Here is a 17,428-nt window from a genome sequence, read left to right as displayed (position 1 = left end):
CCTCCACCCCCAGAGCATGGCTTTGAACCTTGTGAGTCTGTTACAATGCAAAAGCAAAATTTGGATGGTGCATGTCATGAATTTGGCTTAGTCTACCCTTTGCAACGGACTGATGAGAACCAACATTTGATATTTCCACTCCACGTTTTGAAAGATATTGGATTCTCATAAGAAGAAGCAACTGTTTGCCTGTCCAAAATTTAACACAAGAGACATAGACAGCCTTTCCCTACTCTGTAGTGTTTCCCCACTTACCTTGCCAGCACAGTGGATAGGAATGATATTCTCATGGAATTTTCCTACAAAGTCTTCGGGGAGGGAGCTGTTTTGTGGAGGCTAAAAGAGAAGACCAAACCAGGGAAATGTTATACATTTAAGACTGTTCCCAGAATCTCTATATCCCACTTCCCAACACATCCCATCTTCCTGAGGTTCAAGACTAGCTCACACAGGTTCAATTTCTGGCTGCAAAGCTCAGAGTGAGATGCAAACAAACTTGCCGGCTGACCCAGATTTCTTTCTAGGTCACATAGTTTTGAAGCACTGCATCAGTAGCAATTTTCAGGGCATCACTACATTTCATCATAGTTTAAGATGTAAACAGGCCTGTGAATCAGCACAGTCTAATCGCTATTGGAATGCAGGTGAGCCCAGTTGTGTCTACACCACAGAAACCTTTAAGACCCAGATCCTCAAAAAGAAATTGATGCTTAACTCTTACTGACTGAGAGACAAGGGCTTTCTATGAGAGTTAGGAACCTGTCCGAGGGGATACAGGCCTGCAAATCACCTTCAGCAGCCTACCTAGCAGATTCAGTAAAGTTATACAAACTGGCCGCATCCAGATGAGCGTGGATGTTTGGTTGCCTAGGGACAAGTAACAGCAGCAGACCTTGTGCTGCTGCTACTGGTCCCCAGGCAACGCCTGTGCCATGCATGCTGTAGCACATGGCAGGTTACCCTGGGTGGGGTAGGGGAGGCTGCCAGCAGCTTTACCTGGGGTCCTAGGGGCTGGGGAAGCTGCAGCCATGGTGCTCCTGAAGCTGGGAGCCTGGCCAGCTGCCAGACTGTGCCTCTGGCTGGCTAGGCTGTGGTTTTGGTTGGTGCATGCTGCTGCCACATGCACCACCCCACTGTTTTTCCCCATGTGGGTTTTTGTGACCCTGGGATCTCTCGGAGTCAATCCCTCCCCACTTCCCCTGAGCTGCAAGGTAGCAGCATGGAGAATGCTAACACTGCAGACAGGTCTGCAGCGCTCATCTAGATGTGGCCACTGGGTCCTTTTGAGAGATGGACCATTTAGTACTAATACAGGGCATATAGAAGGATGGAAGGAAAACCTTACTGCAATTTTCAAAAGAGAAACAGATGAGAGATCACATGCCCCTCAGTGATGCTTGTTATATGGCACAGGGACAAGACAGCACCTTTGAAAAGCGTGCATAGTTCTCACCTAAAAGGTCAAGTTGCGCAGAGACCCCCCCACATCTGGCTTTACCTTTTATTTGTACAGAGCACGCTAGATTACAGCTAGAAGGTTCCTAATGGAAGTGGTGACTAGCAGTGCTGAGCTTCAGCAATGGGGTAAAAGAGCTGGGATGGAATTTCCCAAATTGGTCTGAGGAAATGTTTAGAGGTAAGCAAGCTACTGCTGCTACTAGGAATAGCTGTGCAACTAACTGGTACCATGTGCCTCAGAAGTTCTGCTGTTCCTAGCAGGAATTTAGTGCTGAGGAGTGACTTATAAAGTTGGAGTGTTATGAAGACATAGGTCCCAAATGAAAACCCACACCACTTGGGAAGATGATGTAGCTGGTAGTCCAAGACGGCAGCTAATATTTTCCCCATCAGCAACTTCCAAAGTTGCTGTAGGGACAGTACAAGATAGAGGTGAGGAGAGAAGGCATCCAGTAGGTGCCGAAGAAAGCAGTATTTACTATGGCAGTATGTGAGACCCACTGCCCCAGAGTCACCTAGCCCAGATCATTGGAGCAAGGTGATCTGAGCTTGGATATCAGGCCCTTCCAACAAAGGAAAGATCCAACACATGTACACGTGGTCCTCTGCTCAAATCATGGTAAAGTAAGAAAGATGAACCTTGACAGGGCCCTCCCAAATCAGAGAGGGAGAAAGAGAGAGACAGAAGTAAGTGGGTTCCAAGCTGCCATCCTCCTATCCTTGATAGTCTTCACCAAGCAGATCCAAATACAGTAGGATTGTGTCACTCTCGTCCCCTCAGAAAGATGGGAGTTAGATCCTAAATGCATTTGAGGCACCTAAATAACTCAAAGGACTAAGTACCTCATTTCTGGGCAAGTCTGAGGATCTTTGGTACCAGACCAGAGGAGCCATAACTTAAAACTGGTCTATGGTAATCTCTCTTTGCAGGCAAGATAAAAATCCAACTGGGGGTATTTCCTTACAAGTTGCTCACCAACCACCAACTTTCCCTTTCTGCTGGTTGTCAGAATGCCACACGCAGACATTGGGCTGGCTTTTCTGTATCATTTGCATTTGCTCTCCCCCTAGGCAGCAAACCCCCATCCTATGCGTGTCTCTCCAACAGTACCCAAGGCTCACATTTTCCATCATTCAGTATCACATGCTTACTCTGAAATTCAGTATTGCTAGGCTCCAAGTGGGAATAACTAGGTGAAAGCAAGTTGTCTATGCTGCATGTGGGCACCATGAGATGATCTCATGGACTTTTCAGACCTAAAAGCTTTCTCCATATAGAAACAATAGAACTGGTCTGAAACTTCTCTTCCTCCACACTGTCTCATGCTACTGGCTCTGGAAGTGCCATGTTCCACTGACAGGGAATGAATATGGCATGCCATGGGCTGGCAGAGAGAAGGGGACAGATGAACAGATTGGTGTAAGAACCATTTCTGTTTGTAGCACAACCACTGTCATGTGGCAGTATATGTGAAGGCAACAAATCTTGTGCCACTTTAAGAGCTAACACATTATAAAAGCAATACAATTAGCAGATTCCAGTGGGAACAAGGAAGTTACCTAGAAGAGTGATAAATATGGGAGTTTGTTGCAGCTCATTAGCAATTTACAAAATGCTTCCATAGAAGCTTTTGAAGGGCCTTAAAAAGTGTTTAATAACATTATTGAAACCTGCAAAGTATACATATAAAAAAAACCAAAAAAAAACCCCATCAGCAGATTAATAAGCAGAGTCAGGAAGACTGTGGCTAAGTCTGAAATATGAGATAGCTGCTGTTTTACCTACGGCAGCAGCACTCAGGCAGCCAGGCTCCCTGGAATGGGTGCAGCTCCATTGACAGGAGTCATCGCCCTTCAGGACTACATCAGCTTTACTGGCAGAACTACTTCCACACTAGGAGTTCTGCTAGTAAAGCTACATTAGTTCTTGATCAAGCAAGTGAACTTTTCACATCCTTCACCCTGGCGTTGGAGCCAAGTTCTAAGTTTTTCCTAGATCAGCAAGTCATACCACCAGTCCTTCTAATATTAGAAAAAAAGAACCTACTACACACAAACACACAACACTTGCCTTAGGTTTGAAGCCCATAACTCGGTTGAGCTTGATAATGAGGCATGGCTTGCCATCCTTGTACCCATAGGTGGGGTCGTGTAATCCAGAGCAGTTCCCCAGCCAGTCGCGTTTGAATTTGCAGACATTCTTCCGACCTTGACCTTCCTTATATTCTCCTCTGTCTTTGTATGAAGAGGGTACATCTACCAGGGCAAGAAAGAAAAAAAGGTGTGTACATACATACATAAGTAGGAGCAAGAGCAGGAATGGGAGTGGGCATATGAGAAGCAGGAGCAGAGTGATTATACTTTAAAAAAAAAAAACTAACCAAACAAACAAAAAACAACACCACCACCTTTTAAATTCACTCTACAACTAAGTCCCAGCCATAGATCACACTTTGGCTGGATACAGAAGAGAATATATGCTGGCAAGTGTTCATTAAAGGGATGCTTTTTAATGCCAGCTATATTTACAAAGAGCCAGTCTCAAATCTGGTTACAGCCAAAACCCAGCTGTGTCACCTCTCTCAAGAAAGGAAAATGATCTGGTCACATCACTGTTTTAGTGAGGTTTTTTGGGTGATATGCTCTCACCTTCACTATGGGCCTGTTAGAGCATAGAAGGAAGGAGGAGGAAAGCTCTCAGCGGGAGCTAACGAACATCTAGAGGAAATGCTCTGAACAGTTTCCTATCAGACCACATAGACAAGGTGATGCAGTTCAACAAGTAACTGGACAGTATTTTAAGGGCATTTAGACACCATGATAGGGACATTGCCCTGACAACAGCTTTTAATCCCAGTATGAGTGCACAGCATAGGATTTCCAGCATTCTCCTGATTCTACTCCCTTTGGAGTCAGCAGCAGGTCTCCCACTGCCTTGGATGGAAAGCAAGTAAGGCCAAGACCAGGTGTGCCACCTATAAGCTTCTCAGTTTGGCACCGATGCTCCACTCTCTCTGGCATGACCCTGGTCTTTCTACTATGAGGACTACTACTGTAATGAGAAACTGAGTCCATTTCAGAGGCAAATGTTTATCAACATGCTATTAACGACTAGAGAAAGGATGCTGTTTAAGTATACAGCATCACCAGCAACTCATGACCATCATTAGACAGATGGTTAAGAGATGGAACAAGAGATCCTTCAGCAACAGGGAGACAATCAGAACTCCATATCTTCAAGGGCACTTACCACCGCAGTCCTCAAATGCAGCATTTCCCATTTGTTGTTCATCACTGTATGTAAGTAGGAATTTGTTGATGGCACTCACATACATCTCATAGCTTTTAGAATCAGAGGCAGAAAAGGAAATTTCTGTCTTTAATACTTGTGGGATCTGGGTCAATCCTAAGATAAGAGAGGAAAACAATATTAAATACACTCCAAAGTCACATGGGTTCAAGGCCACAATATGAATCTTGCATGAAGTAGGAATTATTTTTCTAGTTTCACATTTCACACTTCAAGGTTTACACACACAGCACCCTGAAGTTTCCCTATGTCTTTAGATTTGCAGTTAATGTACAAGACAACAGTCACTTCTGATAGTGGCCTAGAACACTTGATAACACCACACAGAGCAATGCTCAAGTCATAGCCACAGGATCCTTCTATAAACACCTGGAGGTGCAACCTGCCATGTGGTGGGAGTCCAAGGTGAGGGATGGGGCACACTGGGGAAACAATGTGGCATGCAGCTTGGGCAGAGCACAGAGGAGTCAGTGTGCTTAGGGGAGCATTGCAGACGTGCAGCAGGAGAATCCACGCTGCGCAGCCTGGCAGGAGGGGGAGAGGGCCTGTGGTTCACATGGATTCAGCTCCAGGCCTCCGAGAAGCTGGACAGCCCTGCCTTCATGAATTTGCGGCAAAGGGCTTTTGGAACATTTTATCCTAAGTGACCCACCAGGAAGCCCAAGTGCCACTGAATTTTAAAGGTCAATTAAGTGCTTTGGAATTTTTTTCCTCCCCTCATTGCTAATTTTGTCCAGCAGACTGAATGCCTCATGTGGGCAGACTGAACGTTGCGAGATATGAAAGGACCCAGCCAGAGTCCACGAAGGAAGCCAAGGATATGGGAAGCAAAGCCTGAGACTTGATACTGACTAGTGATTTGCGGGGAGGGAAATAACAACTTGAAATTAAGAGGGGCCCTTTTTCAGGCATTCAAAATACTCATAAGCCTTTTGAAAGTCTCAATTTCAGGGCCCAGAAACAAAAATGCAAGTATGGTTATTATAGTTGCCCTCAATGAGAAAATTTCTGTGCCAACAAGCAGAAAGGACAGGCTATCACATCTCTAGCAGTACCTGAAGCCACTACCAAACCCCAATAGTCTGCTTCTGCCCTGTAAGCAGGCTCTAAGGTCTGGAGCAAGAAGTTATACACAATGTAGATTTTTGGTCACATCCTCCTGAAGGCTGACACAAGAGATACGGAGCAAGGAGAAAGCTAACAGCAGCCAACATTCACACTCCCCTGGCATGATCCTCCTTCATGAATAGAGGGACATACATTACTACCCTCAAACTGCAGCAGCCCTGACAGATCTTCTACTTTGACATAAGTGCAAAGCTTTTTTCCCTTCCAGGCTTCACTAAAGATGGTGAAAGGAGGAAGGGGATACAACCCCTACCAGGGAACGCTCTCCAGAAGTCTAGGTTCATAAGCTTTAAGTGGCAGAACTTCCAGCCTGAGTCTTCCATGGAGCTTGCCAAAAACGATTGCTTTGGTATAGCGTTCAAGTCACATAAGCTGTGTTCTAATCTCCTCCACGCTGTGTGGAAGTGTGCACGCATGCACACACACACTGCCCCCCTTATCAGAACTTCAGCTTAATGTCCAGAATGAGCTCCCAAACCCCTGTGGTTGCTAATCCTTGCCTCCAATTGGCCTCAGATCTGAGGTATTGAATCAAGCGAGTTAAGTGCAAATGCCATGCCTGGGGGAAAGTGACTAGTACTCACCCTTGGAGTCCAGAACTCTGGACTCCATATCTAGCTCTGTTCATTACACCAAAGGGGAGGACTGGAGGAGGGTAGGAAGGACACAGCTGCCTGTGGTGCAGAGGGAATTAGAGAGAAGTTGCCCATAGAGATGAAGGGAAAACAAGTCCCTTCGTTGTCATGACAAAACAGTCAACACTTGCTCTCACGCAAGGCTCAGGTCACATTTTAATTGAATGCCTCAAGGCACAACTAATGGGCTGGAGTTCAACAAAACGGGAACTGGAGCTCATGCAAATTTTGTTGCTGCCTCTGTTGTATCCTGCACTGGATAGCGTCCAAGTCCTGTTCTAGTTGCCTCTCCTGTTCAGTTAGTCAGTGATCAGACAGGGATAGGGCGAAATGCTTCTTTCAGTGCAAACTAAACACAGCTCAGTGCCTGGCCTGAGCCCATGGGGGCTCATGGCTTTGGAAAACCTGGAGTCACTGGAGTACTTCTGCTTCAGCCCTCCTCAGCTGGCTCTGCCCCAGCCTTTGCCCTGCAGGTCAGAATTTGTAACCTAGGACAAAGATTTACATTGTGCCCCTATAGCAACATCCAGGTGACAAAGATAGTGAGGGGGGCAGTCCAGGAAGCAGCTTGTGGTTTCAAGTTTTATTCCAGGAAGCAGCTCTAGCCTTCTCTCAAATCTCTCTTCAGCATAAACTGTAACAAAAGCCAATCTGGCCAAGCTGAGACACAAGTTACCTTCTTTACTAGGACATTCTTACCCCCCACATTAAGAATTACTGTTTCAAGTACCTTTCCTAATACTCTCTTGCTTTTTAAGAACCGGTAGCTCTGCAAGAGTCACAAAAGACCTTATGGCTAAAAGTACTGTGTTCAGTTTTAATAAGTAGATTTAACCTTCATTCCCAAGTTTTCCTCATACTTAGAATCATAGGAATTTGGGGTTGGAAGGGACTTCAGGCAGTCCTCTAGTCCAATCCTCTGCTCAAAGATGAATGCTAACGAAGTTATTCAAAGGCACTTCCCTTCAGGCTATGGCTGGTAAAAATGCAGTTCAAATGTATGAAGCACGGCAGAGCCTTCTTGTCTACTGCACAGCTTCTACACAAGTGTCTTAAAAAGTATGTGCTTAAAGTCACAAATCAAAGAAGACAGTTCAAGCTATCCATTTGGGGCATTTTTACACATGCTCCAGAGGTGGTTGGGAAGGGGCATTTTAATTAGAGTGGCTCTAAGAGCCACTCTAATTAAAGCGTCCAGAGTGTCTCATGTATCAGCATCCTATGCTTTAAAATGGCGGTGGGGGCACTTTATCTAAAGCTCAAATGAATTTTGGATAAAGCATCTCCACCGCCATTTTGAAGTACAGGGACACTGATATACGAGATGTGAAGGCTGACTGGAGTGTGGCACTTGCTGGAATTACAGCGTGTCGTAGCAGCCTCCCAGTACAGGCATCCTTTGTTCAGGAAGTCAAAACCTCACATCAAACACCTACCCCTTTACAGGCTGCTGTGTGCAGGGCAAAAAAAAAAAAAAAAAGAAAGAAAGAAAGAAAAAAAGAAAGTGCTAGTGTAACAAGGAGGAAAAGCAAAGCAAAGGCAAAAAAAAGAGAAGGTACCAATACCAGTGAATAAATTATACCAGCAAAAAAGAGTTAAAGGCCATTTTCATTCTAAAAAAATCAAGCCTTACACTGGTAAGGATTTGAAACAAAGCATGTTCACATGAGAAAGAGTGGGGAAGGGAGGGGGAGGAAAAGGGGTGAGTGTTTCATGTCTTATAGGCAGTTCCCCAGGTATGAGATGGAACAGCATAAGTCCCACATCCACAAGATATTTCTGGATTTGCCAGCAACTCCTCCGGTGCCTATGGCTCAAGTCACTCATGCCTCAATTTAGCAGAGCCCTTGAATTTAAGCATAGAGTTGCTTGTATACATAAATCAATAGGCCATAAGTAGGCAGTTAACAGCAGGCTTGCACTTAGCATGCTCTCATGACTTGGGGTCCAAGACTCCATTTTGCCTCACTTAGTCCTATTTCTCCAATACAAATAATGCCCTTCGCATCTCCATGGGGACACTGAAGAGCTACACTTCATGTAAATTAAAGCACTTCCCTCCTTACTGGCAGCACAGATTGGAATGAGGAAGCAGAAAAGCACTGAGGTTTCAACCGAGGCCTAAGCACTTTCCTCTTCTTTGTTTTCCAGCCTGCTAGGGCAGTTATACGCATGGTCTGGGAATGGTGGGACAGTGGGATGTTAATTAGGGTGGCTCCACAATCCTCTCTAATTCAAGTGCCTGGGAAGTCTCATGCATCAGTGCCCCCATGCTTAATGGTGGCAGGGGCTCCTTAACTAAAGTTCAAATGAGCTTTAGTTAAAAAAAAAAATAAAGTGCTCAGGTCACCATTTTTAAGCATGGGGATACTGATACATGAGACACTGGAGTCTGAAGCGTGGTAATTACCATGCTCCAGCAACAGACTCAATTAATCGTGTCTGCTCCGATGCGCTGTAATTACAACGCATAAGAACAGCCTTGCTGCTCATGTATAGGTGCCCCTAGTTTCTGCCTGTTCCCCATCCAAAATAAATTCTTCAATGCTCTCATTGAGGAAGCAGCAGCCCGGCCCATGACCCAGCTCTGAAGAGCCACCATATAACAAAGTGGCACGCTTACTGAAAATGGGAAGCCAAATACTGACAGGGCAAGGGGGACAGAGTACACCTCAAAAGGCTGACCTCTCCCCTATAAGAATACAGTAAAGTGAAAAGGAAACAGTCACTCCCATTCTCAGTGTTTACTGAACATAATGACCTCGGGCACTCGGAGCTTGCTATAAGGACAAAAGGATTATAATAATGGTTAGAAACTGGCTGGCCAGTAAGCAAACCATTTCCTGATAAGCCTTCTTCAAAATGGAGACTTAGAACTGACAACAAATTCCAGTAGAGTTACACCTCCATTAGTTTGTCTCCTTGGCTGTACAACCCAGCTCCTGTCAGAACTGTTTCACTAAAAATTAACAATGGAACAGAGTACCATAGTGCCAGAAAGTTGATGAAAACAGACTCTCCTCTGTGACTGGTGAGTAGGGTCTCAGAATTACGTACCAGTGGGCTACATTATTAGGAGGCAATGTTAATATCATATAGGTGAATAGTGAACTCAAGTAATGAAAATAAGTGATGAATAATTATTAGAAAAATTGTGATATAAAGACCCTAACTCCATTAAAAAAAGAAGGCATTTGGGGGTTTCGGTATCCAGGTCAGATCATTTGGACCTAAAAAGTATGTGTGTGTGTGTGTGTATTATTTAGATATAGATATAAGCTAATAGCTAAAAGTTCAAGGGTTTAAGGAGCCCATGTTAAGTAGGGATGAAGTAGTAGAGTCATGAGTCAACTTTGCAGTCACTCTCAGACAGGTACCAGCACCACCACTGAGGTCCTTAGAGTCCATTTCCTCCAATGCAATGAAATCTACCTGCCTGGGCAACCAAAGCAACCTCTCTATCTAGCTTGGGCCTTGCACTGAAAGGCAGAAGAAGCAGGAGATGTTGCACCTCCTACAAAGAATCTTCCCTGGGATATGCATAGGCCCACCAGCTAGAAGGCACTGGCAGACCTCCATTTCATTCCAGCACTGCTATCTAAGCAAAATGAGCCAATTGGAGACTGGGCACCAGAACAAGCATTTCCATTATACCACTTCACATAGGCATGGCGAAAAACCATTTAACAAAGGGCAAGAAACACTTTTAAACCCTCTGAGGGTGAGAAAGATCTCCTCTCTGAGTCAGTGTCTCATCCCTTTCAACAGGCTGAGCATTCCTTTTTCCCTGCAAGCAGCCAGGTTGAGAGTATCCAGAAATTCAAAGCAATAAAGCCCCAGCACAATAGAAAATGATTTCTGCTCTCTCAAACTGCAATGATCCTACCTGTTACAACTATTAAATCCTCTCTCTAAATGCAATGTATAGGAAGGGTTAAGCATACAATGCACATGGAATTCTAATAGGAAGTGAAGTTTGCTGCAGCTGAAATAAAGGGCAATAAAATGCTGATTACTCCTTCTTGGTCCCCCTAGACAATTAAGTCTCATGGAAAGGTACAGGACTTGAAATTGCCCTCCAGCAAGCGAGCATTCCTGTTGTGTTGCACTCAAGCAGTAATTAGCATATTAATTGCATTTCACTACAATAGTGGAGTTTTATGGCTTGAACCATTGTACCCATGTCAGTATCACCAAATAAATTGCAGCATGACTTCTGCAGCAGTCATGGAATCCAGATGTTTATAGTGTGTTTTCCTCCACAGATCTGAAAGTGCTCAACAGGAAGGTCAAGTTTAACTCCTTCCCCCCCTACCCTGCCCCCCCCCCCCAGTGTTACAGACACAAGGTTTAAGCAACTTGCCCAGGGGGGTATTATCCAGTTAGCACCAGAAACTTCAAGAAAATCAGGTTTCCTAGTCCTGCTCCCAATCTGGTGCCTTTAGCAGATACCTCCAGTCAATTTAAGCCACCACCCTCAAGTCCTCAAAAACTGGACTTGCCATGTCCTTCACTGGACAATACTAATCTGTAATTTTTGTTGTCAGTAATCTAGAGATCCCATTCACTGGGGGGAGATGGGGGGTGGGGAAGGGAGAGAAAGACTCAAGCTGCACCATATAATAATATTGTTATTAATAATGTTTAGAAAAAAACCCAAACATTCTACTGATCTCCACTTCCTTCTTCTGGAAAGGAGAGGGAGGGTCCCATTCCCCCACCCCCATCTTTGTGCTAAATCAAACTTGGTGTCCAGGCTGTTGAGCATTCATGACCAAATTACATCTATTTGGTGCCAGGTCAACTCACACTATGAGGAGGTGAAGGGTTCAGTGCTACCCTTTGTTTCTAGTCGAGCAAAGAGATGAGACAGCATCAGGTGGTAAGAACAGTCACCTACTCCTTGGCACATTGTAGGGTGCCCCCACTGTCTGTTGTCTGCATTGCAACTGCCAACTTGTTCCATGAGAAGTCCCCCTAAGCCAGAAGGAGCCTGGTCGCACTGTAGAGTCTTTAGCACTAGGACACTGAGGAGGTTAATAATGCTTTGGATGTTGTGTGTGGTGGCATTTGCCTTGCTTTCTGAGTCTAAAATCTTCATGCCTGGGGAAAAACTCACATTTACAGAACAGCCCATTGTAATGCTTTCTAGTAGCTGTGTTTTGCCATGTTGGCGTCTATGGAGTCTGCATGCCTCTAGTCTGCAAAGAATTAATGCCTTCAGCCTTTCTTCAGTAGCCGTAACAGACTTAAGCTGCATCTTTAAAAAACAAAAAGTTGGAAGGTGTTTGTTTTCAAGGGACCCTTTGCACAACCATCTGATAACATCAAGGCAAGCCTAGTACCTGCTTTATAGTTTAAAGGTCTTAGGCAAAATTTCAACTCAAAATGAATCTGGAGTTAGAATTCAGAATAAATTATATTGAAAACACCAATAAGTATAAAATTTCAATAAGTTTTATTCAAAAATTTCAAGTTTCAATAAAATGTGACAGACTGATTTTTTTGGGAAGTGGTGAAGCTGCCATTCAAATTCCCTCCATCAAGTCAGGGGGTAGGTGTGGATGTGTGTGTGTGGCAGGGGAAGGGGGGGGAATTATCTCTCTTTTTTAAAGGGTGTTCCTGCCATATTATAGGTGCATTAGTGCAGGTGTCAAAGCCAAGCATGAAGTGGAGAGGGCACTGCCCTCAGTGCCTAGAATACAGCTATAAGTAGCGCTAAAATAATACAAAAATGAATCTTTCAATACTTGTTCCAGGTTTTATCCTTTATAACTGGATTATGGTGGGGATATTGGGGGGAGGGGGGGCAACATTTTTGCTTGAAGACAATATTATATTGTCTGGGTAACATTCCTTGTTTGGTTAGGACATGCTAGTCCGAGGCAAGTACTACATGTCCTATACCCCACACCATGCTGTAGGGTACTGAAACAGACTTGTCTGGCAACATGCCAGGAGCTTCCCAATTGTCACTTAAATACCAGTGTTATTAAAAGCTTCTGAACTGTTTACTGAGCAAGTGGAGACAGACAAACTGTTACCATTCCCCAGTGCTAGGCACCCTCAAGGTCATTTGTAATGTGGGAAAGCTGCAGTTGTGAGACTCCTACACACATACGTCACTGACTTTTTAGTAGGAATTAGACAGCGTAATAGTTGCTGGTTGGGACAAAAAGGGGAACAGGATGCATTGCCAAGTCATTCTGGATGCTCTTTCTCAAGACAAACTAGTCACAGACGTTACATATGTCACCATTTTTTCTTTAAACTGGTGCTGCATTTTTTCCAAGGGATACAGGCTGTACATTGGATACATGCTCCCTTCTCCCCCCAGACTTCCCAGTTGCCTGCATGTCTAATTTAAACCCCAATATGTACAAGGGACCTTCTGTATCTCTGTAAATCAAGACCCTTGGAAAAGTAAAGCTCATACAACCCTATGAGGTTAGTATGCTTCCTCGAAATGTTATAAATGGGTTTAAAACAGGGCACCAAAGTGAAATGACTTCCCTGAGGGCATATTTTAGGAATATCGGAAGAAGACATTTTGTTTTAAGTGTGGTCACTTGCAATTTTCACTGAAGGTCAACAAGAGACAAGGCTTTTAGTGTAGGAGGCTGATGACATGCCCATCAACTGTTTAAGGCACAGAAGGCATTTGTGGTAAGGCACCAGACCCCCTATAAAAGCCACATACTGCAGCAGTGGAATACAGGGCCACCCTCACCTTGCCAGTAAGCAGTTAAACTATTGTGCTTGAAAAGGATTGCACAATGTGTGTTTAAGCCTGCTCTCATATTACCTGGGGGCGCCACTCGATCCTGGTATTTGGGTTCGAATTCACTGATGGTGAGCAGCATGACTTGAATGGTCCCAATGAATATACCTGCCAGGCAGCCGTAGAAAATCAAGTAGAAGAGAAGAATCTTAACTGCAGGAGAGAACAGAAGGATTGTCAAGGCCTGAATGCAGTCACATGATTAGGCCAAAAAGCCAGCTTTTCCCACTTCTACAGGAAAGCCCCACATTACAAACATACATGGATCACAACATTGTCAGTGACACGCATGGGAGGGAATGGGGGGGGGGGAATTAATCGCAATCAAATGACCTAACATTTTACAAACGAAGTCAAAGATTTCTCAGTTAAAAGCTATTTGAAGTTCGTTATTTGTTTTTCAGCCCCCTTTCTGGCTGACCCACTAGCAGTAGTCCCTGCTGACATGGGGCAAAACGAGAGCGAGTGTAGTGAAGGACACGTCCATTATGTGTGCCTGTCTCCTGGCAACGTGCCTCAAAGGAACTAAAGGAGCAAGCCGTCCAAATCCTACAGAATTCCACTGGGAGTTCTCCCCGTGTGAGCACCCCAACAGTCCCAGTCTCAAGCAGAGCCGACCCCAAAACTCTAGGTCAGTGGTTCTCAACCTCTTTAGACTCAAGGCACGCCTCAGACTTGAGGCGTCCCTGGAAAATGCCAGCTCTTAAGTTTCCACTTGTTTTTTGACTACAGAAATGCAATAGAGCAATTCTTCTATTGCAAAGAAATCAGAAAGTCCATAGCAGGTCAGAACGTTTTTAATGCTATGGATCCTGTTTGAAATCTCTGGGTTTAAATCTTGCAAATCATGTTTGCACACCTAACAGTAGTAACATGGGGTGGCACTCCACAGCACTCCTGAAAGGATTTCAAGGCATCTCAGATTGAGCTAGAGCTGTGATTCTCCATCTCAATGCCTACTAATCAAAAAGAGATTTTCTAGGAACAGGAGAAAAATAAAATAAATAAAAAAACAAATATATCAGACCTCATATTGGCTCCCCTAGATGCCCAAAAGCCACCAAGATTTACTGTAATTGGACAAATCCTGCCTACTTTAAGACTAGACTAGATTAAACGGTCAATTTCACAACAATGACTGATTAAGTAATTTTTGCTGTGAAGAAAAAAAAGGTCTGAACTCATCTTAGAAGAAACCAGAAAGCACCAAACACTACTGGGAATCTGGATATCAGTCACTAGTTTACAAAGATTATCTCAAGTGATTAACTGCACAGTAACATGCTGTACTACGCATCACAAGTCAGCCCACAGGAAGGATAAGCCAGCCCCATGCCAAGCAGCTATATACTAATGAGGGGAACAGGACGGAGCAAAAGCAAAGAAATCTGTGCTAGAGATAACAGATGATCTGAGGGGGCAAAAAAGTCCTTTTGGACTTCAGAATGCACTAATCTGATTGCAACTCTAAAAAACAAAGGCTCATCTGCAGGCTTTGAAGTTAGAACAGAGGTTGCCAAGAGGGAAAAGAAAAGCGCCTCCTCCCCATCATAAAACATGCTCAGCTGCCAAACTAGCACAACCACTACAAAAGAATTTGATTCTTGGCTTTATTAATTGTAAATCTATTAAAGTGACAGCACCAGGGACAGGGGACAGACAACCAGCAGGACCAGACTGACATGGTCATGGATCACACAGAAAATTATGTCCTGTTCCATCCCCCACCCACACACTTCTTCCTTGCTGCATGAGGAAGAAAAACTTGTGAATTCAACTGTGCAGCGCTAAATCTCAGCACACCCAGGGTTACAAGGCACCCAGGGTTAAAAGGCATTAGGCAAGTGGCTGTGACATCAGAGACATTTGGAAACATTTTCCAGAGCAGGATCATAGGAGGTGCTCTTGTAATAAGCCAAACAAGAATGCTGCAGTGTCTGCTTGCCTGTGACTGTCTGTCCACCTCCGATTTTCCTTACATCAACAGGGCAGTGCTAGGAGGCAGAATATTTGACCAGTTTCTCCAAACAGGATGTTTGTTGAGACTCACACATCTACAATGTACACAGTGTCTACTGATCTATTGGAAGGTATCCAGCAAATCCAGTGATGGAGCTGAAGAACTCCCATAAGAAACAAGGACTTGCCAACAGGTTGGTTTTTAGCCCAGGGCTGGATTCATAGGGGATGCTCTTGTGCCATTGACTTCAATGGAATTGCACCAGTCAGCATCCGGCCCTTGGTATTTCAGTAGGGCACTATGTGGTAGGGAGCTTATCCTTTTTAAAAAAGGTGCCTCAAGTTACATAAGTAGTAGATACATCTCCATACTCATACACCAATTCTCACTTCACACTGCCACACAGCATGAGCCAGTCATAACCCTGCTGCCTGCCTGTTTTAGATCTGGCAACTCCAGATGTGGCATCCTCATTTGGTCAAATCAACAGGGGCTAGATTCAACATAGGCCAGCTGCGGTTGGCAGGCACCCTAATATTGGCTAAGAGGCTTTTACAATTTATGTACATGGCCTCGTTGTATTTGTACCCGTCTAATAAATGTATAATCTAAACCTTTAGTCATCACTTCATGCTGGCCTATTTCCTTATTCACGGCACTACAGGAGCCACTGGCTTTGCAGGCCGTGGTAAAATTCTCAGGTCCCTTTTCCATCATAGAAAAAAAAAAATGTAACTAAGAGGAATGGAAGCAACCACTAACAAAGCCATTCCCTTCTTAGGAGTCTACTATTAACAGGAAGACCCCAGGTTTGCTGGTGGGAACCCAGGAAAACAAGAAGAGAGCCCAAGGACAGCACGCCCTTTCCCCAAGGACAAGCATGTCTACCCCCTCAGCTCCAAGATGCTGATGTGCTTGCTCCCTGTTTATTAAGGCAAGAGTGAGTGGGATGATCTCCATCCCAGCCTGATGCTAGGCCCTTCCTGCCTGCCCCCAGCCCTCTTTTGAGGGGGTAATGAGAGGAGTGGCATAATCAAGTAATACCTTCCAGTAACTTTCACCAGTGGAAGGTAGGTGGGCTATGGAGCCATTTAAGTAGCTATCATGTAGACGAGTCTGAGTATTCAGTGTTTCTTTTGACTGATGTGGAGCTGCCTGTGTCCCTTGGGCCAAAGCCAAAAAAGCGGAGACCTGGCTGACCTTGCGACTGGGGGAATCCAAGCAGCCGGAAGGAAGGAGACGGGGGAGGCCAGACCGAATGATGGTGCCGGCGACCTTCAGACAGGGTGCCCCCGGTCAGTGCCGCGCAGACTGCAATGCACCTGCAGGTGAGCCGGGGAGGCAGGTGCAGGACTGCACCAGGCGCTGGGGAGGCAGCGGGTGGAGGCGCACGTTTTTCTGCGCCTGGCAGCCTGGCTTCAAGTTCCAGCCAGTTGCTAGGAGACAGCTTCGAGGGGCTCCTTCATTCCCGAGCCCTTGTCCCCGGCCCGCGGCACGGGCTCCCTCCTCAGCCGGATCTGGTGGCTCCTCCAGAAAGTGCGTGCGTGGAGGGGGGACAACCATTAAGTGGACCGGCAGGGCATCCAAGCGAGCCGGTGCCCTGCCGCCTCTCCATCCCCGTGGTGTGCCGCTGTCACCTTGACTAACCTTGGGCGGTGATGCATTATTAACCCTTCGCCTTCCCCCTCTCCCCGCCCCCCGTCTCCCTCCAGCGCCAAGGGAGCGTCACCCGCGCCCTCCCCTCAAGGCTGTGGCTCGCCCTGCCTCTCCGCCCGCCGAGCCCGCCATGCCCTTCAGCGCGACCTTGCCCTGGAGCCCCCGCACGTGCCGCCGGCTCCACGCTGCCCGCCCGCCGCACTTACACCAGCTGCCGCCCGTGCGGCCCAGGAACTCCTTCTTCTCCGAGTTCCAGATGAATTTCTTCCAGTTGCCATCGCCGTCCTTAGCTTTGCCGCGAGCCATGAGCGATCAGCCCCTCGGGTCGGGGGAAGAACAAGAGCCCAGCGACCGCCCTCCCGTCCGGCTCCCGCGCCGCAGATCCGCGCTGCCCCGCGCACGAAGAGACGGCGGAGTGGGGCACACACGATAGTCCGTGCCGGGGGAGATTCTCTCCACGTCCGGGCGCCTGGCGCGGATCGGGACCGGGACTACACTGA

At 45.9% G+C, this 17,428-nt stretch overlaps 1 protein-coding gene across 1 annotated transcript in view; it reads right to left on the bottom strand.

Annotated features, from left to right (window-relative positions):
- Nucleotides 1-17,428, bottom strand: part of ATP1B1 (ATPase Na+/K+ transporting subunit beta 1) — a 19,836-nt gene extending 2,408 nt beyond the window's left edge. Inside the window, exons 1-5 of the mRNA XM_006271810.4 lie at nucleotides 17,135-17,428; nucleotides 13,337-13,465; nucleotides 4,709-4,864; nucleotides 3,530-3,714; nucleotides 256-336 (exon numbers count right to left, since the gene is read on the bottom strand). Coding sequence (XP_006271872.1) covers nucleotides 256-336; nucleotides 3,530-3,714; nucleotides 4,709-4,864; nucleotides 13,337-13,465; nucleotides 17,135-17,234 — 651 coding nt within the window. The 5' untranslated portion in view covers nucleotides 17,235-17,428. The remainder of the gene's footprint in view (nucleotides 1-255; nucleotides 337-3,529; nucleotides 3,715-4,708; nucleotides 4,865-13,336; nucleotides 13,466-17,134) is intronic.

Source organism: Alligator mississippiensis, chromosome 1, assembly GCF_030867095.1.
Source record: "Alligator mississippiensis isolate rAllMis1 chromosome 1, rAllMis1, whole genome shotgun sequence".
NCBI lineage: Eukaryota > Metazoa > Chordata > Crocodylia > Alligatoridae > Alligator > Alligator mississippiensis.
Note: the sequence above shows the minus strand (reverse complement) of the source record. Positions and strands in the feature narration are given on the sequence as shown.